The sequence below is a fragment of the Salmo trutta genome, chromosome 4 (genome assembly GCF_901001165.1).
Source record: "Salmo trutta chromosome 4, fSalTru1.1, whole genome shotgun sequence".
Lineage (NCBI taxonomy): Eukaryota > Metazoa > Chordata > Actinopteri > Salmoniformes > Salmonidae > Salmo > Salmo trutta.
The window spans coordinates 31846165-31872498 of record NC_042960.1 but is presented as its reverse complement, the minus strand read 5'-3'; the positions used below and the strand labels follow the sequence as shown (position 1 = coordinate 31872498).

The window sequence follows — 26334 nt, the reverse complement described above, 5'->3', positions numbered from 1 at the left end:
AAATTGACATTTTTTATCACATTCACATTGCAATAAATCTCCATATTATAACTATATATGTTACACTGGAAAAAAGGAATGATATACACACATTGAAGTTCCTTCAGTACATTAATACGATTCATAGCGTTCGGTATAAACAAAATTATACTTGCTTACAACAGCTGGTAAATACTGTTAATGCTCTCTCCTGTTGAAAATGTTATTACTACAACGGAACTAAAAAAAAAACGAATGTAAAAAGAGTTATTCGCAACACTACTCAGTAAATGTAGCTCCTGTTTTTCCAGAATCAAACCCACTTATGCTTTGGTACCATCCTGAGTAGGAAATAGTCACTGACGTTACAAAATCAGGGGGTACATTCGCCAGAGCCGTGTAGTGTTAGGAGTGACATCCAGTGCTACGATTTCAGTGGTGGTAGTTAAGAAGTGGACAGTAGATGCTAAGTGTGACTAAAACAAATGACTGCTTTTAACTACATTGAGAGGAGAGTACCACAACATCCCGTAATGTCAGCTTTAGGGTTAGGCGACATTGGGGTCAATTCTATTTCAGGAAGTAACCGGATAAAACATTTCCAATCTAAATTAAATTGACCCATAACCTGTCTGGAACTAATTCAACTCAACAAACAGGGAGAAAGTTCCAATGCAGTCTTAAAATGAAATCTCTTCCTGTCAATTGATATCGTCTTCCGTGACATTTGGACCCTACGTGTAGTAAAAACGAGGCTTTTAAAAACGATTGCTCTCCAACTTAAGTGTGTAAAATACCACAATGTCAGTCTGTTTTCCATCCAATATGGACCTAAAGAAAGGTAGACCTAATAACATCGGAATCGCAGCGTATAGTCAGATCGATGTGCTGAAAAACAGCAAAAATAAACTAAAATATCTGAGCGTCATTTTGAGCACACAATATTTCATTTTCAACATAGACATATGGAGTGTAACAACACATGAATAGCTATTTGTGATATTTATTTTAACATATGTACACTTTTATACTTGTTCGTTTGGGGAAAAAACAGACATTCTTTACCCAAACTAAATTAATACCATAATGACTTGATTTGGAACAGTTAAACCATGAATCGCATGACTGAAAAAAGCACAGTCATCGGGGGAAACAAAACATGTAATGGATGCCTTCAATGGAAATGCTCTGACCACTTTCCTACAATCAGACCAAACACACGCACAAGCAGAGTGTACACACACACACACACACACACACACACACACACACACACACACACACACACACACACACACACACACACACAATGACTGTAGCACAAGCAGAGTGTACAGAAGACTGTTTTTATTAATTGACCACAAAAGGAACATAAAAATGGATGCAGCCACAACAGCTCTCGCTCACACACCTCTGTTCAACACTAATAGGTTCCACTCAGGCATAGAGACAGAGAGAGCCATCGCTTGGTCCACCTGGTCCAGATGCCAGTGTGAGGTCCGAAGACAGACCAACCAATTCCACCAAGCTTCATTATACCTTTCTTTTCAGGCAGATAACAGGACACCAAAGCATGGACACTGTACTTCCTGTGTCTGAGTCATTCTGCCAGGGTCCTTGCATGCCCTTTCCTTATTCAGTCATACAGCAGCCCCAGTGACTGATGGTAGGCCAGGTGATCGGAGTACGACACATCTAGTTCAGACAAGTGGGTGGGTTTCTCAATGTCTTCTATTCAGCTCGTCCAGTCATCACAAAGAGTTTATATCTTCACAACGATTTCTGAATCTCAACTGAAAATAATCAAAACGATCGCGTGTCAGATATGTGCTGAATAACCACTTCCTCTTCGTCGATGCATCCTCGACAGAAAGCGAGGGAAGTGTGCCGCGGAGGCTCTCTGTGGTCCATGATCAGCCACTCTGGTTACCTTAGCGACCAGAGTCCTTTCAGTTCAGCTCCAGCCACGCGGTCAGTCTCTACTCTGATCCATCTCAAATCCGGTTCAATAAATAGTAGAAAAATAATCCTTTATTTCTGCCTTTTTTTTTAATCGTTGTCTTCTTAAACATAGGAGATCCTTTCTTTACACTTTTAAACAAGTTCAGACCCTTTTAGAATAAGGCCAGCAGCTGCGTCTCATCCCCCCCACCCCACCACCCCCCACGTTCTGAGCGGAGCTCTGCTGGGCTACAGAGGCTAGTGTTCCTCCTACAGTGTATGATCTTCCAAGGAAACTTCCAGCAGAGGGGGTGGGGGGGGTGGGGGTCTGGCCTATTCTCTCTCAGCCCACCTCCCCTCACCCTGGCTGGGCCCAGTGGGAGCCTGGAGGTGATGGTAGTGGTAGCGTTGCATGTCAGGGGCCCCACCAGTGTAGCGAGGCGTAGCCAGGCGAGGAAGAGGGGGGGAATGGAGGTTTAGGATCAGCACTCTGCGTCCACACTGTGCACGGTGACGGCCGCCTGCAGGCGGTGCGTGTGGAGTGGGTGGTGGTAAGGGGGGTGGCGGTACGGGTGGAACTTGTGGCTGAGCAGCGCCGCCGTCTGAGGGGGCGTGTCCAGGTCCAGGTCGTCGTCGTGGTTACCCACGTCCACGCCGGCCGACAGGGGGTCGTTGTTGCAGGGAGGGTTCTCGCTGTCCTCCTGAGGACTCATGGTGCTGTAGCCTGATGTGACAAACACAGGAACACACGTGTTACTACACATTCAATTCACCTACATACATTACATACATTACATACATACATACATACATACATACATACATACATACATACATACATACATACATACATACATACATACATACATACATACTAAAACACAGACAAGGACACAGAAGCACAGTGATGTGTCCCAAACTTGGATGCCTTGCCATCGCTTCTCTGCCTCTTACTGTAATCTGAACAGCGTACTACGACAGAGGGTAGAAACGTCTGAAGAAAATAAGCAAGACTTTACACACCAGAGTATACTTAAGGCAATCTATAATTACAGTCTAGGGAACACAATTCTTAGCCATCACGCCTCATTAATTACATCCGTGTGAAATCTCAATCGTTGTAGGAATCTCTGGAGAAATAGAGCTGTACGCGCAGCGAGTGGTGCGCTTTGCACGTGGGGTGGTTTGAAGGGGCGAGCTAAGGGAAAGTGTGTGCCCCCGCAGTGGAGGGGAAGAGCGAGCATTCAAGATGGGGGAAGAAAAAAATCGCCTACACGTTTGAATCAATCCCTCCATCTTCAACGCCTCGATCTATTCCTCCATCCATCCCCCCATCTCTCCTCTGAATCCCCGCAGATTATTGGCATTGCAACATCGTACATCTCATCTCTGCCTCTGAAACTGCCAAACGCCCAGCAGCCCTCAGGCCCTTTAGACTCAGAAGAGAAAACGTCAACTCTGAGAAAAACACTAGAACTGTCGAAAGAAGAGAAACCTGCTGAGTGTAGTGGAAGGTAGATCGGAGTGGATGACGGGTTTAGGAGTGGGCAATGGTAGGCATCTATCGGGATCTATCTAAGCGAAACAGAGAGGTACTGATATAGACTTGCTAGCAGAGCTTCTGAATGGGATTTGGGCTATCGAAATGTTCTCTGAAAACAGTCAGAGGGAACTTCAATCGGATCCGGGGGAGAGGAAAGATACCGACTTCAGCGGCGCCGCCTTATAGCTCCTCTCTCCTACCCACAACTCCTGCCACCTCCTGATGACAAGTCATTTCAGACAGTGCTACTGCTGTTGTCTTTTGTCGTCGTTTTTTCCCCCCAGAGTGGCACAGGGTGTGAGAATACAGAGACCGGGACTAAAACAGGATGTGAAAAGGTCAGGAGTGATGTAATAACTTACACAAAGACATAATACATAGAGAGAGGCTGAATTACTAATACCCATAGCAGGAGGTCTGTTTGCCTGCAGGCTGTTAGACAACATCCTTGACCCCGAACAAACACCAAATGCTCCTCCAATTCCCTGGCGTGTGTACCAACAGATACCAGCTCAGTATTTCCACACACACACACACACACACACACACACACACACACACACACACACACACACACACATTTTAACACTGTGTGTGTGTAAGTGTTAAAATGTGTAAGTGTTAAAATGTGTAAGTGTTAAACTGTGAGTGAGTGAGTGAGTGAGTGAGTGAGTGAGTTCAGCGTGTACAGAGACCCTTCAGCTGTGTGAGAGCGTGGACTGTGGGAGGACACCTTCGACTGAGCCGAGGAAAACAACCGACAACTTTTTAACACTTTGCCGTTTGCCCTGAAGCACTTCCGCCTCCTTTCTTACACACTCTCTCCATTTCTCAACTGCCTCGCCTTCACTTCTCCCTCCTTCACTTCCCTCTCTGATCAGTGGTTACACAACCGGCGCTGCCTCGAAAGAGACTCGTCTCCAGAGGAGAAGCGAGGGAACAACAAAGGCAGCGTGTGCTATCTGTTATGTGGGTTTCCAGAGTTATATACCACTCTTCTCCCCGTTTAACCAGAAATGTGTGTGATTTTAAGGGGAGTACAGTGCCCCGTTTCCTCTGTGGTCATCTTGTGGTCTTACCGTGGTCACTCTCCGTCCCCGACCGTCCCCAGTACCTCCTCCTGCGTTCAGGGCTGTGGGTGTGTCTCTCGATCACCGCCGCGATGAACCGGGTGTTACTGACTGGAAGACGAGGAACAACAAGACAACAATCCAGGTCAACTCAAGGGCACAGGTTAGCGAACACATGGTCAAATCAAGTTAAAGGTGCAATATGCAATATTTATTAGCTGTTCAGCGGTCAATTCAAACGAGAAACTAATCAAGGATTGTGCCTTTAACGAGTGCACCAAGAGTTCCTTTCAGGATTGCAACGGCTCACAACCTTACAGAACACTTTTATTATTAATGGAACCCATTGGTTAAGTAAAGCACACCGAGTGCACAAAACATTAGGACATAAACTGACCAGGTGAAAGCCATGATCCCTTATTGAGGTTACTTGCAAAATCCACTTCAAAATCAGTGTAGATGAAGGGGAGGAGACAGGTTAAAGAATGATTTCTAAGCCTTGAGACAAATGCAACACGGATTGTGTGCCATTTAGAGGGTGAGTGGGCAAGACAAAAGATTTAAGTGCCTTTGAACGAGGTATGGTAGTAGGTGCCAGGCGCCTGTCAAAAACTGCAATGCTGCTGGGTTTTTCACACTCAACAGTTTCCAGTGTGTATCAAGAATGGTCCTCCACCCAAAGGACATCTAGCCAACTTGACAACTGTGGGAAGTATTGGAGTCAACATGGGCCAGCATCCCTACGGAACTCTTTCGACACCTTGTCGAGTCCACGCCCCGACGAAGCTGTTCCGAGGGCCAAAGGGGGTGCAACTCAATATTAGGAAGGCGTTCCTAACGTTCTGTCCCCTCAGTGTATATGGCGTACTTACTGATCCCCCTGTCTTCATGGCTGTCCTCGTCTCTCTCGTCTCTCTCATTATCCAGGTTAGACATCCTGACGGACATCTCTGTAGGGAAGAAGGAGAGAGCGATGGATTCTCTTTAGCCAGTGTTAATAATGAGTAATACTACCGTTAAGAAGAGGCTCTACGTTGCAGCGTCTAGAAAGGTCAGCCGTTCACTTTACATCATTCCCACGGCAGCCGTAGCAGCTTTCTCTAGCAACACTAAGACCTAAGACACTCAGATAACATTGGAGCAATAACTCTTCGAGTTGGGCGTACATTCATAGCAGACTTAGACAAATCACAAAGTGGTCTTGAATGTCAATAACATTTCCTATGCGTGAGACTTGAATCAAACCTAAATCAAAAAGGCGACTAGCTGCATTTACATAGTCAGTTTCTGGGTGACGGTCATCCTAACTATGTCACGGTGTCTTACCCTGTGCAGCCAGAGGGGACATGTGTTGATGTGAGCGTCGGTGGATCTGGTGTCTGTAGGCGTAGACAGCCAACACGAGCACCATGATACAGCCCATAATACCCCCGGCAACCGGCCCAACCGGGGCACTCTTCATCATGTTCAGAGACACTACCTCTTCATCTGGAGGGGAGAGGGAGGGAGAGGGGGGGAGAGAAGGGCGAAGGGTTACATTCCATCTATAACAGGAGAAAACTCACCGGACCGATTGTCAGTCTGCACAGTACAGGCCATCCATTCGCCGTTCGCTTGCTGTCAGCGTGGTGCGTTATAGGGACCACCCGCCGGTGGGCGACTGACGGCCGCCATGTCCGCCCATTTCTACATGTAGAATGGGTTTTCAAATGACCTCCGGCGCTTTGTTCAGAGGTGCCAAGTACTATAGGCTGTAAGACGCTCAACAACTCTACCGGTCTGTCCGAGCCTTAAAGTTACCGAAATATTCTTCTTGGAGGACTATCACACAGCTGTGGGAAATCAAACATCATTCCACAAAGTCTATCCCACTAGCTCATTCTCTTTGCATGACCTCGTGACAGCAAGGTTATGTGGAAACTCACCCAGCATCCCCATGCCGTCCATGTAAGGGCTCTTGGCCCCCACGATGCCCCCGAAGCACTCTTTCTGCAGGGCACAGTAAGGCTTGTCCAGGTGGGTCTTCCCATCACTGTCCACCATGCACCACTCACAGTCCAGCACGCCAAAACAGTCACTGAGGATCACAGAGTAAAGGTCAGAGTTAATAAAGTCTATGATGTGCAAGGGATTTCCTTCACAGTTAATCTCAGCAAATCTATTTTTGGAAATTAATTGTAATCTGAAACGTTGCTCTTCTAAAATCAGCATCACTACATGATTTAATCCATCTATGTACCGACAGATGACAGAAGGTGAGGCCTAAATGAAAGAGTTTATTCTCCGGTACAGTATTTCCTCCCCCTGCCGTTCCCCCAGGTTGGCGATGTGGGCTGTAATGGGTCACACTTCCTTTGGGATAGTCCATCAGTAGATGTTCTACAATACGGTCATACTATCAACAGACTATAAGGGCTAGGGTAAAGGTTAAGTTTAGGATTAGTAGATCGTTAGTTGAAACGTTACTGATGGTCTGTAGAGCATCTACAGATGGACTACCCAAATAGAGTGTTAAACCCCTCCGTGTGCTCTACCTGCTGGTGAAGCGCTGGCTGCAGCGGGTGTTGATACACTGGGGCAGGGTGTCCTGCAGACTGGAGTCCATCACCGTCAGAGACAGGGGCTCCTGGTGCACCTCGCAGCTGGGGTTCCTAAAGAACAACCACATGTGGTCAGACCACACGGTCGCAGGCCAGAAACGTACGGCCGGCGACCACGCGGTCAAACAGCAGCCATTACAAGACAGATAATGAGAGACACCTGGCACTGGCAGTCAAGCTAACGAAGTCGAGAAACGGCGTGGTCAAAACAGTTCAATCCGTGAACGGAAACGACAAAAAGGGATAATGGACGGTTCAATTATCATTTAGGCTACAGCTTTCAACGGCTCAACTGAGGGAGAAACTAGCATTATAGAGCGAAGGTCAAAAGAGGGAACACGACGCATGAATGCCGGACTGTCCGCAGAACGACAGCTTTGTGGATGATCTCGACTACGCACCCCCTCTGTCCACCACACATTCCTCCATTTCTTTCCCCCCAAAAAAGCCCCCGCCAGCCAGACGTAGAGTATGTCAGTGGAATGATGCAGACACAGTGAAATGGTTGCCTGAAGACTGGCGTCTCGGTGTGTGTATTACATTTAGTCATATAACAGATGCTTAACAGTGCCTCCGGGAAAGTATTCAGACCTCTTGACTTTCCCCACTGTTTGTTATGTTACAGCCTTGTTCTAAAAATTGATTAAATATTCTTTTTTTTTCAGCAGAATACACACAATATATCAATGACAAAGCGAAAACAGGAATTACCTTATTTACTTATGTATTCAGACCCTTCGCAATGAGACTCGAAATTGAGCTCTGGTGCATCCTGTTTCCATTGATCATCCTTGAGATGTTTCTGCAACTTGATTGGAATCGGGCCTCCAGAGAGGCGCATCGGTCTAAGGCACTGTATCGCAGTGCTTGAGGCTTCGCTACAGCCCCGGGTTCGTTCCCAGGCTGTGTCACAGCCGGCTGTGACCGGGAGACCGATGAGGCGGTGCACAATTGGTCTAGTGTCGTCCGGGTTAGGGGTTTGGCCAGCCGGGATTTCCTTATCCCATCGTGCTCTAGCGACTCCTTGTGGCGGGCCGGACGCCTGCAAGCTGACCCCGTTTGCCAGTTGCATGGTGTTTCCTTCGACACATTGGGGCGGCTGGCTTCCGGGTTAAGCGAGCAGTGTGTCAAGAAGCAGTGCGGCTTGGCAGGTTTGTGTTTCGGAGGACGTATGGCTCTCGACCATCGCCTCTCCCGAGTCCATATGGGAGTTGCAGCGATAGGACAAGACTAACTACCAATTGGATAAAGAAATTGGGGAGAAAAAAAAGGGTAAAAGTACAACAACAAAAATAATCCTTGATTGGAGTCCACCTATGGTAAATGCAATTGGTTGGACATGATTTGGAAAGGCACACAGCTGTCTATATAAGGTCCCACAGTTGACAGTACATGTCAGAGCAAAAACCAAGCCATGAGGTCGAAGGAATTGTCCGTAGAGTTCCGGGACAGGATTGTGTCAAGGCACAGATCTGTGGAAGGGGGCCAAAAAAAATGCTGCAGCATTGAAGGTCCCCAAGAACAGTGGCCTCCATCATTCTTAGATGGAAGAAGTTTAGAACCACCAATACTCTTCTTAGAGCTGTCCGCCCGACCAAACTGAGCAATCGGGGGAGAAGGACCTTGGTGAGGGAGATGACCAAGAACCCGATGGTCACACGGACAGAGCTCTAGAGTTCCTCTGTGGAGATGGGAGAATCTTTCAGAAGGACAACCACCTTTGCAGCACTCCACCAATCAGGCCTTTATGGTAGAGTGGCCAGACGGAAGCCTCTCCTCAATAAAAGGCACAACAGCCTGCTTGGAGTTTGTCAAAAGGCACCTAAAGGACTCAGACCATGAGAAACAAGTTCCTCTGGTCTGATGAAACTGAAATGTAACTCTTTGGCCTGAATGCCAAGTGTCACATCTGGAAGGAACCTGGCACCATCCCTACGGTGAAGCATGGTGGTGGCAGCATCATGCTGTGGGGATGTTTTTCAGCGGCAGGGACTGGGAGACTAGTCAGGATCGAGGCAAAGATTAACGGTGCAAAGTACAGAGATCCTTGATGAACACCTGCTCCAGGGTGCTCAGGTCCCCATCCAACCTGACAGAGCTTGAGAGGATCTGCAGAGAGGAATGGGAGAAACTCCCCAAATACAGGTGTGCCAAGCTTGTAGCGTCATACCCAAGAAGACCCGAGGCTGTAATCACTTCCAAAGGTCTTTCAACAAAGCACTGAGTAAAGGGTCTGAATACTTATGTAAATGGGATATTAAATATATACATTTTTTTATATACATTTCCCAAAAAATGTAAAACCTGTTTTTGCTTTGTCATTATGGGGTATCGTGTGTAGATTGATGAGGGGAACATGTTTTTTAATAAAGCTGTAAACGTAACAAAATGTCGAAAAAGTCAAGGGGTCTGAATACTTTCCGAATGTACCGTATATACAGAACAACGTACAGTTAAGTGCATCCATCTTAAGATAGCTAGGTGAGATAACCACATATCACCGTCACCGCAAGCACATTTTTCCTCAGTAAAAGTAGTTGTCAGTGCAAGCAGGAAAAGACAAGGGTCCATGCTATCTGGGATCCTTGGGATATCCTTACCCCATTGAAGTTGACATGTAAAATGGTCAGGGGAAATGGTTAGGTAAGGGTTTAGGGTAGGGACGTCCCAAGGACCCAGGATAGCACTGACCAAAATACAATTGTTTTTTGGAGAGAGAGACACTGAAGGGGTAGGTTTTCAGATGTTTTCGGATGGGTCCTGACATTAGGGGGAAGCTTGTTCCACCATTGGGGTACCTGAGCAATCATCACAGCTATTTGATTATTATGACAAACAGACATGCAGGATTGTAACTGTTGTTGATGGTAGGCTACTCAATACAGAACCATAATTATGGATCCTAGCACTCACCTGTTTTCAGCATAGCTAAGGTTGCCAGTACATTCATTGACCTCCAGGGGGCACTCACATGGACACTCACACTCATTCTGCTCCATCCTGCAGCAAAAGTCATACAAACTTAAAAACGTTTTCAAAAATAATTACATTATCTACAGAGATGATAAAAAAACAGATAAGAGTTTAAATAATGTAACGCACACTATTTAACCCTGTTCATACAACTGTTTACACAGATAAATCACAAATGTAGTAATAAGAAAGCCATCGCAGCTCATCTCCTCTGCAACTCTGTGTGTTCTGTGACCGTGTCTGACCTGTGACAGTTGAGACAGAGGCGGTCCACGGTGCTGCAGGCACAGAAAGCCAGCGAATCGCACGTCTCGTTGACGATGCCAGCGAAAGCGTTGGTCCCTGGGATACGGGTCAGACGGTACTTGGAGCAGTGGCTCCCGTGGACAAGGTTTGTCAGGTCACCCTGAGTAAAGGCGATGGATACAGTGAGAGAAAGAAGATATGCTACTATACTATGGTTTATCAAATGGCTCTTACTAGGAAAGCACCAAGGGTCTACAGTATTTTGCTACTCTTTCTTCTGAGTAAGCAACAGTGAGGCTGCTATATTATTTCCCACCACTTGGTGGGGCTATGATACTGATAAATATTACACACGTTAGAATAAACGGCCCGGACAAAGTGGTGCATCTATCTAGCAGTCGAATTGGGCTCGCACTCTCTCGTTTGTGTTGCAACCTAATCTCAGTGACCGCGTCGTAACCCATCCAACTTACAATGATACTGCTGTTGAACTTGTAGAAGCGCTGGACTGTACGATCACTGAAGCTGTTGCAGAGGTTCTTCTTGACAAAGTTGGGGTGGTTCAAGATGTCATTGGCCACCAGCGGTTCCTTGTGGGTGATGTGCTGCTGTTCGGCGGGGGCGTGGCCTTTAGGGTCGATGAGGGTGGGGTGGGCCACCAGGTAACCCCTGTCCTCCATGATGAAACACCTAAACACACAGAGAGAGAGAGAGAGAGAGAGACTCCAGGTCAAGTACTATTCACTTTACTGAACAGTCCAATGAATTTGACTTAATGCCCTTTAGCCAAAAAACGTGAACACATGCCCACTGAAACCCATCTGACTTCAACACAATAGAACCCAGAGCTCAGAGTGGAAGGCAGAGAGAGAGCAGTGTTAAATCAGAAGAGAGAGGGGTGGTAGAGAGAGAACAGTGTTAAGTCAGAAGAGAGGGGGGGGGGGGTGTTCCGAGGGAGAGAGAGCAGGATCTGGGGGTAAAGAGCGCCACATGAGCCAGACTCCAGCTCAGCTCATTCTATTGTCCTCCTGAGCCCCATATTACCCCATCCTGCCTGAGCCAAACACAAATCAACCCCAACCAAGTCCCTCTGAGCCCTAAATTACCCCATATTGCCTGATCCAAACCCATTCAACCCCAGCCAGACCCCAGTCCTCTTACCCTGGGTTAATCCTGTTAAACATGAACCACTGAACACCAAGACTCTCGGAGAGAGAGAGAGAGAGAGAGGGGTAGAGAAAGAGAGAGGGAGGGGGGAGGGAGAGGGAGGGAGAAGGAGAGCGAGGGAGAGGAAAGAAGGGAGAGGGAAAGAGACTGGAAAGAGAATGAGAGAGGGCGAGAATGCAGCAACAGAAGCATCTAACGTAACAGGATGTCTCTGGAATGCAATTATAATCAGCTTATCTCCTTTTGTCTCCATTTCTCCCTCTCCGCCTCTTCTAACCAGCACAGAGTTTATTTCTGGACCACAACAGAGAACTTCCGCCAGTCTCTTCATATGGTTTCTCCCACTGAGCAGAGGGCATGCTGGGATCCTGCCGAACTAAGTAACTGTGCCATTCAAGTCAGATTCGCTTGATTCAGAGTCTTTAAAAACACAAACACCAGTGGGTCATCCCTCAGCAACCCTATCAGGCATATCCGCAAACCTTTAACGACGGGAGAGAAGGAGCCCTCAAAGAATGACGTACCGGATCTTGTTGCCCTTGTCCTGATTGCAGATGGGTAGCAGGTCCAGCAGAACCTTGTACAAGTAACGCAGGGTGAAGTCTATGCCCATCACGGCTACCGCATACCCTGAGGCCATCTGAGAACTGCACCGAGAGACCGGAGGAGAGAACAATTATTAAAAAAGCTACACATTTCATATTCTCTACCTACCTTCCATGCTTGTGGATGCAAACTTACCCCCATCCCCCCCAAACCAGTGAAGGCTGCTGAGTGGAGGACGGCTCACGATGTGTCTGGGACGGCGCGAATGTGTTTGATACCGTTCCACCTATTCCGCCCCCAGCCATTACCGTGAGCCCGGCCTCCCCAATTAAGGTGATGCCAACCTCCTGTGCCCCCAAACACATGTGCTCACGCGCACACACACGCCTACACACAAACACACACTGAGCCTGCATTATCAGAGCTGTGTGTGTGTGTGTGTGTGTGCCTTAAAGATAAACAGAATATAAATACACATCTTAATATGCAGCCTGTGTTAGCATTACAGTTGCCTGCGATCGCCTCCAGTCTACAGCCTCCACTGAGATTACACAGTAACTACACATGCAGATGAATGAATAAAACTTCAGTCTCTGGCAGCCATTTCACACTGCGTCTTTATGTGCAGGTCCCTTGTACTGCTTGAAATGCCGACGTGCTATTTTCACCATATCGTGTAATTCTTTCAAGGGCCCAAAACAAAGTACCTTGAGGCGTGGATGGTGTGGCTGATGGTGACCACGTAGCCAGCCCCGCCCACATCCAGGTAAGGCCCAGTGAAGGTGATGAGGCCTGGGTTGGCTACAGCGTGCTGATACCTGTATGGGTCAAAGGTCAGTTAAGGTGATGAGGCATGGGTTGGCTACAGCGTGCTGGTACCTGTATGGGTCAAAGGTCAGTGAAGGTGATGAGGCCTGGGTTGGCTACAGCGTGCTGGTGCCTATATGGATCAAAGGTCAGTTAAGGAGGTTGGCGGGCAGGGTCAGGGCAAAACAAACAAGTTGATGCGACATGCTAATTCCACGACGATACATGGTGGGTACCGTACTAACTAAAGACGGGGGAAAATAAAGAGGGGAAGAAAAGTTGACTGACAAACATTCCTACCGGAACATTCCAGGGTGAAAATATATAAAGCGGCCTACTCTACAACTGCCGTGCAAAATGAAAAGTGTCACGCAGGGTTTTAGTAGATTCAAACTTTTCCATACAAATTCAATCATTATAACTGAAAACAGAGAAAGTTATGTGCTAAGTCGGGCCAAAACGCTGTGCAGTAGGACATAACTTTCTATCCCTCTCTAGGAGTCTGGAACTATTTCAAAGCAGCCCCCCCTAAATAAACCTCACCATTGTCTCCGGGTTGGATCGAAGGCTTTGTCCATTAGCGAGCCGGGGTAAATCCGCAGCACCCCATTGGGCGTTGCTATGTAACGGCGCACAATGTAGCAGTTGAGGCTACTCATCTCCATGAGTGTCATCCATTCATCTGTGACGTGACTGGTCGCCATCACCTCGTTCCTGACCGACGACTGCAGGGGGGACAAAGAGGGACATGGCAGGGTTTCGTTTAGATGGGCCTGGGAAGAGGAGAGGAGCCGAGCTCTCTCTTTAAGCCCAGCTCAGGATCTCAGATACTCTTCTACCCCCCTCACCCTTCACCAAGAGTCTCTCAAGTCTCTCCCCCACCCCGTACAGAGAGGGGCTGAGAACGCTATGCACATGCCAAAAACATGGAGCTTTTCTCCAGCTTCTCCTTAAAGACACAGAAGGAAGTGTAAGAAAGAGACTTGGGCGGCAGTTCATTTCCTTTCTTTTGGTGGCTTTCGCTAGTGTGCGTTGGCTCACGGGTCTTTCAGGAAGATGACTGTTTGATGGCGTCTCGATACTGACGCCGCATCTCTCTACGACGGTCCCTACTGTTAAACGACTAGCATATTGACAGGAACTTTACTGTTTCCCTCATTTACCAATACCTTTACATAACTTGGTGTGTGTGTGTGTGTGTGTGTACCTTAAGGCCAGGGTTGGCTATGAGGCGTGTGTTGTCACTGAGGTAGGCTGTGTAGTGTTCCACCATGCGTTTGGTCTCTGGCTGACTGAGGTGCTCGTAGGGAGAGGAGAAACTCCCTGCAGACAGCATCACCGTAGGGCTCTCTGAGACACAGAGACACAGAGAGAGACAGAGAGAGAGAGACAGAGAGAGAGAGACAGAGAGAGAGAGACAGAGAGAGAGAGACAGAGAGAGAGAGAGAGACAGAGAGAGAGAGAGAGAGACAGAGAGAGAGAGAGAGAGACAGAGAGAGAGAGAGAGAGACAGAGAGAGAGAGAGAGACAGAGAGAGAGAGAGAGAGACAGAGACAGAGAGACAGAGAGAGAGAGAGAGAGAGACAAATGAATAACGACTTACAGTTCTTCAAACATAGCAAGCTGTGAGACAAAGAACGCTAAAAACGGCCCCCGGCATCGTCTTTCAAACGCAACCTCTGCCTCTAGCCTGGGTTCCTCTGCCCCGGTCATCGACTGTACGGCCTTAGCTTTGGTTCTTACCGACGGTGGCCAGCTGTTTGAAGTGCAGACAGGAGGAGGGTTGTCCCAACAGGTCTAGGCGGTGATAGAGCAGCTTGGAGCTGGGAGCAGTGTTCAGGTTCTTCAGGTGTTTCACTGGGATCTCTGGCTGGACGTACACTATGCACAGGATGAACGATGTGTCCTGGACCTGGGGAGAGGAGTGGAAGGGGTTCGTGTGTTAACGGGGCCATCCCTGGTGCACAGACACAGCAGTATAATATAGACACTGGGCGAGACGGAGAGAGGGGGAGGGAGAACAGGATGGCCGTTTTGTGTAGGAGCTTCGACTTAGAGTAGAGACGTACAGAGCAGAGGCACAGCTTGGTAGTCTAGTGGTTAGAGCGTTGGGCCAATAACCGGAAGGTTGCTGGATCGAATCCCCGAGCTGACAAGGTAAAATTGGTGTTTCTGCCCCTGAACAAGGCAGTTAACCCACCGTTCCCTGGCCGTCATTGTAAATAAGAACTTGTTCTTAACTGACTTGCCTAGTTAAATAACCTTTTTTTTTTTTAAATACATATATTTTCCTATGAGATTTGTACAATCCATTGATAAGATACGACTGATCCGAACTTGTGGTTTAGAAACTCCAGAACTCAGTGACATTACGCTCCTACTCCTGTCCGGCTTCTCCTCAAGTGTGTTTACCGTCAGACGTCACCGCGAGTGTTTTATGACTCTGCCACACACACACACACACACACACCACACACACACACACACGGTCCTTTCCCAGCACTGCTGCCAATGAGATACATAGATAAATGTGCTGTGCGTAACGACGAAGCCAGCGACAGACAGAGCGACCGCCGCGTACGACTCGCCTGGCCTCGTACGACTCGCCTGGCCTCGTACGACTCGCCTGGCCTCGTACGACTCGCCTGGCCTCGTACGACTCGCCTGGCCTCGTCCACATTTTTCAATGAACCACCTGGATTGGATCTGTCTGGGAGGCTGCGACACACCAGAACCTTTTAGGAGCTCTGGTGCAACAAGACATTCCTAAGCAAAGTTATCCTTTTAATGCTGACCTTGACAAAAAAAATATAGAGAGAGAGGAAGGTCAACCTGAGCATGATCAAATAAAGTTAGTAATTTCCAAATGAAACCACTTTTATAATTACCATTAAGATCTGTATGCTGTAGGAAATTGCATGAATTTTGACCATTCTATTTTTATTTAACTAGGCAAGTCAGTTAAGAACAAATTCTTATTTTCAATGACGGACTAGGAACAGTGGGTTAACCGCCTTGTTCAGGGGCAGAACGACAAATTCTTACCATGTCAGCTCGGGGATTCGATCGAGCAACCTTTCGGTTACTGGCACAACGCTCTAACCACTTAGGCTACCTGCCGCCCCATTACATTCATGACATTTAGAAAGGAGCTCGTTTTTCCACTCACAGCTGTCCCCCACTTTTAGTTATGAAGTTGAGACGTTATTGATACAATACAGACCAAATGTGAGTGTTGCGTTTCGTTTGCGTGTTCTACGGTCCTGTAAAGATAGAGGGATGGCTGGGACAGGCCAATGTAGCATCCATACTGTTTTTCAGGAAATGTTTTTCAGCTCTTGAAATTCTCTCTGTAAAGCTAACTTTGATCAAGATTTTATGCTCTATAATTAGTTTTTTCCTTTTCGTTGTGAGTATCATTTTTTCCCCCGGCATTCTGGCGCCCTTAACATCCATAACGGTTGTGGACGTGACGGGTCATATCTTAGCTTCAGAAGCTTGTGCCTTCACCACATTTTGTGTGCTTGTTCTGAGATGTATTCCTCGTACTTTTACTGAAGCAATTGTTGATCTCTTGAAAATGATGTGTTCTAGCTAAGATTCTCTTGGAAATATACACTGAAATGCATCTCTCATACACGGCACTGTTTTCTTTAGATGGAAAGAGGAGAAGTGTTTCTGTGAGTAGTCCTCGCGTGTCTTTTTAAAATCAAGTGTCCAGAAAAGTGGAGCGGCAGTATAGGCACATGTACATCGTTGCATTATATATTTTTTTTTTCTACAATATTTCATAAAATGTTTAATATATTCATATATATTCATGTTTAATATATTAATATATTCATTTGTTTGAGTTGTTCAATGAGATTTCAACCTTTATTCGCTCAAAAAGACAGCCAGAAGTTTGTTGAATTCCCAATGTGTTTTCACACTAGGATTTCAACCGTCTAAAAGCACAACCAAATTCCAACGGAAAAGCAACGTCTGATTGCTTGTTTAGTGGTCATCTAAGTGTCTTACCACTTGCGCTTTCAGCCATTTAAAAGCACAAAAAAAGATCAAATGGGAATCTAATGTCAGACATTTTGTATTCATACAACTTAATGTGTTACCACTGTGCTTCATCTAATAGCACAACCAAATGACCTGGATTGCAGTTGAGATGACATTAAAAAGTACATAATGCAAGTGATCAATGCTGTTCGAGATTCTGCACAGATTATTCAATTATTTGTGAAGATCTCCACAGAACTTCGACTAGGGCTGTGGCGATACCAGTACCGCGATATTTTTCAACGGCAAAAATGAAAACACGAAGCAGACAACTCTTTCGTCCGTTAAAAACCCGCTGTATGACATCAGCTGTACATCTGCTTTAGCTTGGGAAATAAATAAAAACGTGACTCTGGATGCAACACAATATTAGGAAGGTGTTCTTAATGTTTTGTACACTCCGTGTATTTAGACAAGAGATCTCTCAATAATCATCCTCGTGATAGCACATTGGTAGTAGTCAGTGACAAATAACAAAGCTAACCAAGTCTGGTTTTAAACCCTGGATGGGAGACCAAACGATTAGCTGTTGATGGATCAACTCGGCGTATAGTTTATTTCTGATAGCGGAGGTGACGTTGAAGATCTGACGTTGTTTCAAAGGTACACATTCAACATATTACGTACAAGGTTTTGGTTACAAGCAGGGCTTAAAATTAACACCCGCCACCTGGGGTTAGATTTTGGCATTGTTCAGCCAGTCGCGTTGGCGAGTCGTCAGGATTTCACAGTGCGTGCATTTCACTCACATTTGTGAATAGAAATAGTCAAGTATGATTACATTTATGGTCAAATAAATGCCGCAGTAGGGGTTTTCAAATTATTTCCGCCGTTTTGTTTCACAGCCGGTAAATGAATCGTACAAAGTCAAAGAACTACGAATCCTTTAGTCTATCCCACCTCAAGCTGCAACACTGGCTAGGGGTTGTGCGCACGTGAAGAGCTGATTGAAAGATTTGTTTTTAGAAGCACTGTGCATAGGCACAGGGGCGGAAATCCCGGGGGGGGGACACGACCCCCCCCATCCTGGGAAAAATATGATTTGTCCCCCCCAATATATCACTGAAACATAACTATGTAATTTAAATAATATTAATAATACGCAATGAAAGCAATTGTGCTGATTATAGACACTTAATAGCGCATTTTTAAGTTTCAAAAGATTGCGACCCCCCCCCCCCCCACCCTTTGCCTCACAATGGTTTGATCCACTGCCAGTTCCTTAGCTTGCTAGGTAACAGAGAGGTCGTATCTACTGTCTGAAAGGCACTCAATGCACGTAACTGACGTGAGGTTAATCCTGTCAATCGCGCACACACTAGCTAAATATGCAGAGCTAGCGAGCAAATATTAACTATTAAGCTAGCTAGTACTTATTCCATTTATGTGGCCTCGTCAAAGATGGAATCTTTGCTATCGTCAATTTATTCCAAGATCAGCATGCAGATGATGTAAGTTAGTGCTTCAAAGTCCCTGTGATAAGGTTAGCGATAAACTGAAATCCAAACTGAACAGAACTACACTCTCTTCTACCATTGTCTTAAATATATTTAATGGTCTCGTTGCAAAAGCTAAATTGTCGCAAGGGAACTTTTATTTATTTATTTTATTTCACCTTTATTTGACCCGGGTAGCAAAGATTATAGCAAACACCACTGAAACGGAATTTGTGCTCGCTAGCTTTGCTAATTCAGCTATTGTTGGAAGCCAGCCAATATGAAACAAACTATTAAAATTACAAAAGGTTGCAGCATATGTTGTGTAAATGGTGAACTCATACAGCTGTCAACTCTTGTCATTTTAATCCGTTTCACATTTGCTAGCTACCTTTTAGATCGAAGCCCAAATAGAATGATTGAAGATGATAGAAGCCCATCTCCTACTGTAAATAACCTACACACTGTGTGTGTAGCCAGCCAGCCAGCCAGGTAGAAAAATGGCAGAAAAATAAAAGACGGACATCAGAGTATTTTTCAATACACCAAAACGCATAGTAAGAACCCTAGTAGCCTAATATCTCAAAGACTAGTTGATAAAATGTTCATAAGAAAGAAATGAAATTCTAATGGAAATGTTTCACAATGATGTCATTAGGCAGAGCAGGCAACAGATGGCACACAGACAGCAGAGTTGGGGACAGATATGCAGGGACAGACTGGCAGAGACAGGGAGTCTCAGGTAAGTTTGTTGAGTCTTTGTTTGGCAACATTATGAAAGGTTCTCAATTTTTTTGACTTGTAAAATAGGAACAAAATTGGAAAATGCCATGGATACCCCCACTCTCAACTTAAACTGGTGACTGAACTAAGATTTGTTAAAGGCAATGGTATTGCTGTTGTGATTAGTTGTGTAGTTTTGGGTACCGGTAGTTAGGAGTACGGCAAACACCTTATTTCTTTGGTTCCTCAATATACATTTACCATATTACAATGTAGGCTGTGTTACAGCACTACTTTTGGTGTCCCCCTCAGGAATTGCTCTTGAGAAAATGTAATGTAATTGTCCCCTCCAAAGTTGATATCAGATTTTCGCCCCTGCACAGGCATAACAGTAGGTCTACTTTTCTTGACATGAAAGTCTACTGAAGTGAGACTTTGTCCTTGTGCTTCTTGGCTAATTGACATTGTTTGTTCACACGCGAGGTTGTTTTTCAATGTTTGAGTTTCAACTGCTAGCGAAGATAAGACAACACTGCTATTAGTCAGACTCCATCTCACAGGCACAGGACTCCCAAGCCGTGTTACCAGGTAACCTCCCGCCCTTAAAGGGGCAGGTGAACATTTTTATCTCATTTGTGATATTTTGGTTAAACGGCCCAGGTCGCAAAAAAACTTTAAAAAAAACTGAAGTGAAACAATATACCACATTACTTCTTACTAGTAATACATGTATTGTTTTAGAAACATTACAAAGCATGCTCATCTGTTTTTGTGTGTTTTGTTAGTGTAATTTTAGCGGGGGAAAATATTCTGGCTGTTAAACAATTTGAGTGGCTGGAGATTTTTAAAATCTACCTGACAGTGGCTGGGTGGACCAAAAATATAATTTTAGAACCTGGCTACAATGATGACAAGCCTGTGGTTGAAATTTCACACTCAAAACAGTTTACGTTGATGCCTTTTTGTCAAATCCAATGTATTTTCCACGTAGAAGCCACGTCACAATACATTGACAAATGACGTTGAAACAACGTTGATTCAACCAGTTTGTGCCCACTGGATACTATTCAGGCTGTAATATCTGTAATTATGCAATGGTAAGGCACTATGCCCTTCTACTGACATTTTTAAAAACATTCCAAATGACAACAAATGTGTTAGGACAGACTTACATCAAGAAATCTCGAAAGTAATAATGGAAATAATATTTTCAAAATGATTGTGTGTTCAGCCAAGCCTTTCCTTCGAAACGGCTATCCATGTTTTGACATATGACTTAGACTTCTGCTAATATGTTCAGTCTCCCCAAAAAGCATGTCAATTTCACGTAAGATCCATAACCCCTCTTAGTTTCTGTATTTCTCCAACATGCCGAAATGTAGAAGTATGCTTTCTTGGGTATACACTCCGCCCAAGGGTTACTATAGACATCAAAAGTTTCATTTATATTTTGTTTGTCCATTCTGTGAGGCATTAAAGTTGTGATTTTGCGCGGCAAATGTAATGTCCATAACGCTGCAATTGCCCCTCTAATGCTTGGGCCAAGTGTCTTTTTTAAAAGGCCACTTTTAAGATGAAAATTCTGCTAATTGGAGCTGGAGGAAAACAAAGACGCAGCACTGCAATTGTTGGCTTGCTCTATTATTGAGAGAGGGGAGAAGAAAGAAAGAGAGAGAGAGAGGGACAGAGGGGAGAGAAAGAGAAAAGATGGCTCTTGAGAGGAGATATACAGAGTCGGAGTTAAACGGAAATGGAAGGTGAGCGACTTCAGTGCACCGTACCAGTTTCCATGCGTAGCTGACGTTGTAGGCCTCCCTGCTGGGGTCTCGGAGCCGGTTGGTGTGCCAGGACAGAGAGGAGTTGGTGGGCACAGCTATCACCTGACTGCCCAGGGGCAGACTGGAGCGACACAGGGAGCAGGAGGGTTAGCGTTAGCGACAACAATTAATACTGTTCGGTCGATAACGCCGAGCGTGAATTGCAGTCCGTTCAACAAAAAATGCCTCAGATTACGATACGTAAATAAAGATTGCAATAACAGAGAGCGGATGAAAAGGCAATCCGGCTACATTTAGTAGCCCACCTCGAGTTTCCAGCATCTAACCAAAACTGGTGAAACCGCACCCTAACTCACCGGAGTATGTTGTCCCGTACTATGGGGAACCCTGGGATGTTTTCATAGTGGATGATGTCCGTGTGCAGCGGAGGCTCGGTCATCAGGTAGGGCCGTGTGAGGGACGGGTGCATCAGGGTGTAACCTGGGGAACCAAGAACAACAGCGGTGTCAGGGGATCTTCACAGGATCCGAACCCACCGTAACCCAGGGGCGGGCTACTGCTCCCTGGGCAGGGCAAGGCCAAAACCTCCCCTACTGCTGTGGTCCCTAACCATTCTCCAGGCAGGCACCAGTGAGCTCAGAGCAGCAGTAACAGTAAGCTATGGATGAGTGAGAGCCCTTACGAGGGAGGAGGGAATGGGGGGGGGGGGGTGTACTTTAATGAGGGTAAACAAACGACTTGGCCCAGTGCCAGTCTACACCTGTGTGTTTCTAGCAGCCAGCCAGAGGGAGCGGGAGCAGGTTCAGACAGACAGACAGAGACAGAGACAGAGACAGAGACAGACAGAGACGGGGAGAGAGAGATGAAAGAGGGGGAGAGAGAGATGAAAGAGGGGGAGAGACAGATGAAAGAGGGGGAGAGAAATGGAGGGAGAGAGACAGATGAAAGAGGGGGAGAAAGAGATGAAGGAGAGGGGAGAGGGGGAGAGAGACAGATGAAAGAGGGGGAGAGAGAGATGGAGAGAGAGATGGAGGGAGAGAGAGATGAGGGGGAGAGAAATGGAGGGAGAGAGAGATGAAAGAGGGGGAGAGAAATGGAAGGAGAGAAAGAGATGAAGGAGAGGGGAGAGTGAGAGACAGATGAAGAGGGGGAGAGAGATGGAGGGAGAGAAAGAGATGAAGGAGAGGGGAGAGAATGAGAGATCAAGGAGATGGGGGGGGGGGGGGGTGAGAGAGGAGAATGACTCATCTCTGACCTCATTACCTCCACACTATAACAGTCAATTAACATTAAAGCGTCATTCTACTCTCCACTGAACTGTATACCTTCTGTCTACTTGAGTGGCCGATTAGTCAGAACACATCTAACAACTTTAATAGCTTCATTAATCATGGTTTGTTCATCAAATGACAGTGTATTAAGTACCATGCTGCAACAAGCAGTCATCTGACAACATACCCATTACACTAACAATACTGCCAACCATTCAGATTGTTAACAAAAACCTAACCTTCCCTAGCCAGCCAAGGAAACATCCTCCTTTATTTGAAAAGCATCCGCAAACATGTACTTCTTAAATGCAGCCTTTGGTGACACTATGCCTCTCTAAAAAGGCAAGCCTAAAATGAGTGGCAGAGAAGGAGCGAGCCAAAACTCCAGCTCTTGCCCCTGACTCAGTCTCTCTCTTTCTGTGTGTGAACAGAACCACTGTTACCCTGGAAAGCCCTGCCCTGCCCTGCTGTGGTGATGTCACCTCACGGCCTGTCAGTGGGTCTTGTCAGTCTGGCCGTGTGTCACAGCCAGGTAGTTCCCCTAATGGGGTGTAAACTTAATGACTTTCCCTCTCAGGCCTGCTGACCTGCCTCATTCAGACCGGCGGCAGCGCCACTTTCATATTCCTACTGGACCTCCCAGTCAGTCAGGGCTCTGAAGAGCCACTGCCCTCTGTCCTGGGATGACTAGAGGGTTGAGACAGGACTTGCCAATGGAACCTGTTCTCCATGAGAATAATAGCTCCAGTAGGAGTTGTATTAACTACATACCAGGTTTCTCTGAGCCTATGCAGAAGTTGTGACACACACAGGAAAGAGCTTTGCGTTTTATTAGTCGCATGTAAGGGATACACATGGTATTCGTCGCCCGACAAAACAACAAGAAATAATAAAAGACAAGTACACAAAGTAAAAATGTCAGTAGAATAGAAAGAGAGATAGGTAAGGTACCTTTGTTGTCTATGAGGAAGGTGTAGGAGGCCAAGGAATCCTGGTGGTAGGTGACGTCCTCTAGAATGTAGGCCAGGTTCACGTCTACTCCCACCACGCCTAGCAACAGGTTGCCAAAGTAACATGGCCGGCTCGCCGTCATGATGAAACCTGCAGGGTGGAAGACACGGGTAGTTAAACAACCGCACTGATTTATCACCGAGAGCTGAAAATCAATGTGATGCTGTTTATAAATCCTTCTTTACCACTGATCAGCAGCCCTATTATGCGCACGTAGGAGCACATCTGGTCCCAGACCAGTTTTCAGGTCCCAACTATAACCCAATTACAACGGCCATTTTCTTTATTTAACCTAACAGAAACTGTCCCAGGACCAGTTGTTAGGAAGCCCCCCCGTCTCCCATGGGGCCCTGGTAGGGCAGGCCAAAGCAGAACTGGTCTAGCATATATTTGTTAACACTGATTTAGGATCAGATCATTGTACCCTGACTCTAACTTTAAACATAACGACCCTAACAGTAAGACTGGCCCTGGATCAGTATATAAACCCACAGTCTCCCATGGGCTCCTAGTACGGCTGGCTGAAGCCGGACCAAGTCACAAACATTAACTGTGAGCCACTAAAACAAACTGATCTAGGACCAGTTGCTAACCCACCGTCTCCCATGGCGTCCTGGTAGGACAGGCTGAAGCGGGCCAGGTCAATCATGCGGTTGGGCAGGTTGATGTAGAAGCGTCCCACGGTGGTCTCCAGGTTACTGAGCTGGTTCAGGACCATCATGCTCCCCTTCACCACCGGCAGCGCCGAGCGGTCGGGCACGCCGTACTTCAGCGAGTTCTGCTCTGCCAGGTCGCGCAGGAACGCCAGCTCCTTCAGGCCAGTCACGCCCTCTGTGGAGGAGGAGAGAGAGACTTTTTGTTTATCATTTTGCGGCTTCATGACTCAAAGCAATACGATTAATTGATATACTGACACATCCCGATCGTTCTCACTGGGGGCATAAAGCAGCCTCAGAGGAGATCCTCCTGAATGTACTGACGTCAACGTAGGAAAAGCATGCATAAGTCCTCCAGCATATTCCTTTATCATAGAGGACACACTAGAACGACCTCTCCGACATGGCTGGCCCGACAGCTGTCACCGGGCACATTTGACAGGGTTTAATGTGGAACGCATGCCAGCCATATCACCGATTGGATTAAAGGGGGGGCCTTATGCTAAAGGCCCTGGTCTGATCAGATGATGAGACACATGGGAATGTGAAAGGATTCAAGTCAATACAGCCGGGCATGTGTGGACCGCAGGGTCAAACCGGACATCAGAGCCAGCTTGGTTGGAGACGAACGTTTGGCGTTCTCTGTAAACTCCATGAAAAGAATCCGTGTCTGATTTGACTGGTTACTGTTAAAAGCATAAATCATTCTCCTGGGTTTTTTTTTTCTTCATATCTGGCAGGGCGTTTTTTTGAGAGATTGAGTCGGTCCGTGATGCGCAATCTGGCAAGAGAGACTGGAAAGTATTATTAAACGACAACAGAGCAGTAACAGCCCATTCCTCAAGATTTCCCTTTCCAGCCATTTGGCCCTTCTAGTTCTAGCATCTCGTCGACGCACGCACGAAGTTCAAACAGCAGAGTTGATGTAGGAGAAAAGACCATTGACCTTTTAACAATCAACAGCTCACATCTGGACCTCTATCGACTGATTACAATCGCCTGCGGTACACAAACAAGAGCTTTCTGGATACAATGCTACTCAACTTAGCATGATTGTATATTTCTGAATCCTTTTCATCGCCGACCCTTTTAAACAAGCAACGCTTGACTGTCTCACACACACACACACACACACACACACACACACTCTCTCCCTTTGAAGTCTTTAGACTCGAGGCTCTCTCCGAGTTTCTCGTTTTAATTTCCTCATGAAAAAAAAAGTATTTGTGCTAATTCCAGACTAATGCATGCCCTGTGGAGGGGTCTCTCTGTGTCGGACGCGGACTGAAGGATGAGGAGAAGGGGAGGGAGAAGGGGAGGGAGGCGAGACGGGTAAAAAGAGAGGGACAATAGAAAGGGGGGAGGTGGATACATCACAGACACACTGCAGAAAACAAAAAGCCCTTTGAGGTTCCTGAGCACCTCTTCAGTCCACACTTCCCCCATTCACCCCCTTCCCATATGACACATCCATCCCCTCTCACACCTTTCTCCTCCCCCATCCAGGTGGCTGGGTAGGTCCAGCAATACTACCCACGACACAAACACATCCACTACTGATCATGATTGGTACAACATTAGTCACATTACAAAACATACTGGATTTTGAATTCCGATTTTAAAACCACCCGTGACACTTTCAGTCCTTTTCTCTCGACTGAGCAAATCTCAATGTGATTTCTGACTGTAGACGAGCGCGTGGGGCCCGAGGGTGATTTTGACCCCAGACCGACCGTGTGTTGGTGGAGGGTTCCCTTACCGTTCATGAGGGCGTAGGTCAGGATCATGACTGAGTTGTTGAGGTGGCGGTTCTCCTCTTTGACCACGCGCAGGGTTTCCCTCTTCTCGTGCTCCGACGCGTCTCGGGACGTGATGCCAGACGACAGGTACATGATCACCATGTCCGTATCTGACAGGAACACACACAAAAACAAACTAAAATGAACCCTTCAACTCACAAATCCGCATTTATTTCAACAAAAAAATGTTTTTACAAATACATTGCCACAAGTGTTGAAAAATAACGAATTGCCATCTCCTATAGAACAAGCCTGCAGCATCAGCGGCCAGTGCTAAAGACCGCATTTCCCATTGCGCCCTGTTCTTACTGGTGAGTTGGCGGGTGATGTTGCTGGTGTTCCGGAGCAGCTGGAAGGCCTTTTGGAAGCCCAGTGCATGCAGGGTAGGGCTGTCGGAAGCCTTGAGGTTGTTGACGAAGGTGCTCATCTTCCTCTTGGTCTCGCTGGTGGCAGGAGACAGGTAGCTCTTATAGCACGGGTCCAGAGAACAGGACCGCACGGCCTCCGCTGAGGACAGGATCGAGACCTGGGGGGGAGAGGGAAACAAAAGACCGACACGCACTTTAGCCTTATCGCGGATGCATTCAAACAACAGACACGACAACTGCTGGGATCAAGATTGTCATCACTGGGCACACGTAGTTCTTCGTTTCAGAGGGAGGAGAACGAATATGGATGACTTGGTCAGGGGATAATGGGGGGGGGGGGGGGGGGGGGGGGGGGGTGGGGGGGGGG

General features: G+C 46.6%; 1 protein-coding gene across 1 annotated transcript in view; it reads right to left on the bottom strand.

Annotated features, from left to right (window-relative positions):
- The window catches only part of LOC115192233 (VWFA and cache domain-containing protein 1), a gene marked incomplete in the record, with an annotated part of 75038 nt that continues 48704 nt past the window's right edge, over positions 1–26334 (bottom strand). Inside the window, 20 exon segments of the mRNA XM_029750503.1 lie at positions 1–2644; positions 4543–4644; positions 5406–5483; positions 5860–6021; positions 6459–6610; positions 7068–7184; positions 10047–10133; positions 10352–10512; positions 10826–11042; positions 12044–12166; positions 12773–12883; positions 13416–13597; positions 14080–14222; positions 14616–14784; positions 20866–20983; positions 21219–21342; positions 23085–23234; positions 23742–23975; positions 25560–25709; positions 25909–26125. Coding sequence (XP_029606363.1) covers positions 2403–2644; positions 4543–4644; positions 5406–5483; positions 5860–6021; positions 6459–6610; positions 7068–7184; positions 10047–10133; positions 10352–10512; positions 10826–11042; positions 12044–12166; positions 12773–12883; positions 13416–13597; positions 14080–14222; positions 14616–14784; positions 20866–20983; positions 21219–21342; positions 23085–23234; positions 23742–23975; positions 25560–25709; positions 25909–26125 — 3039 coding nt within the window.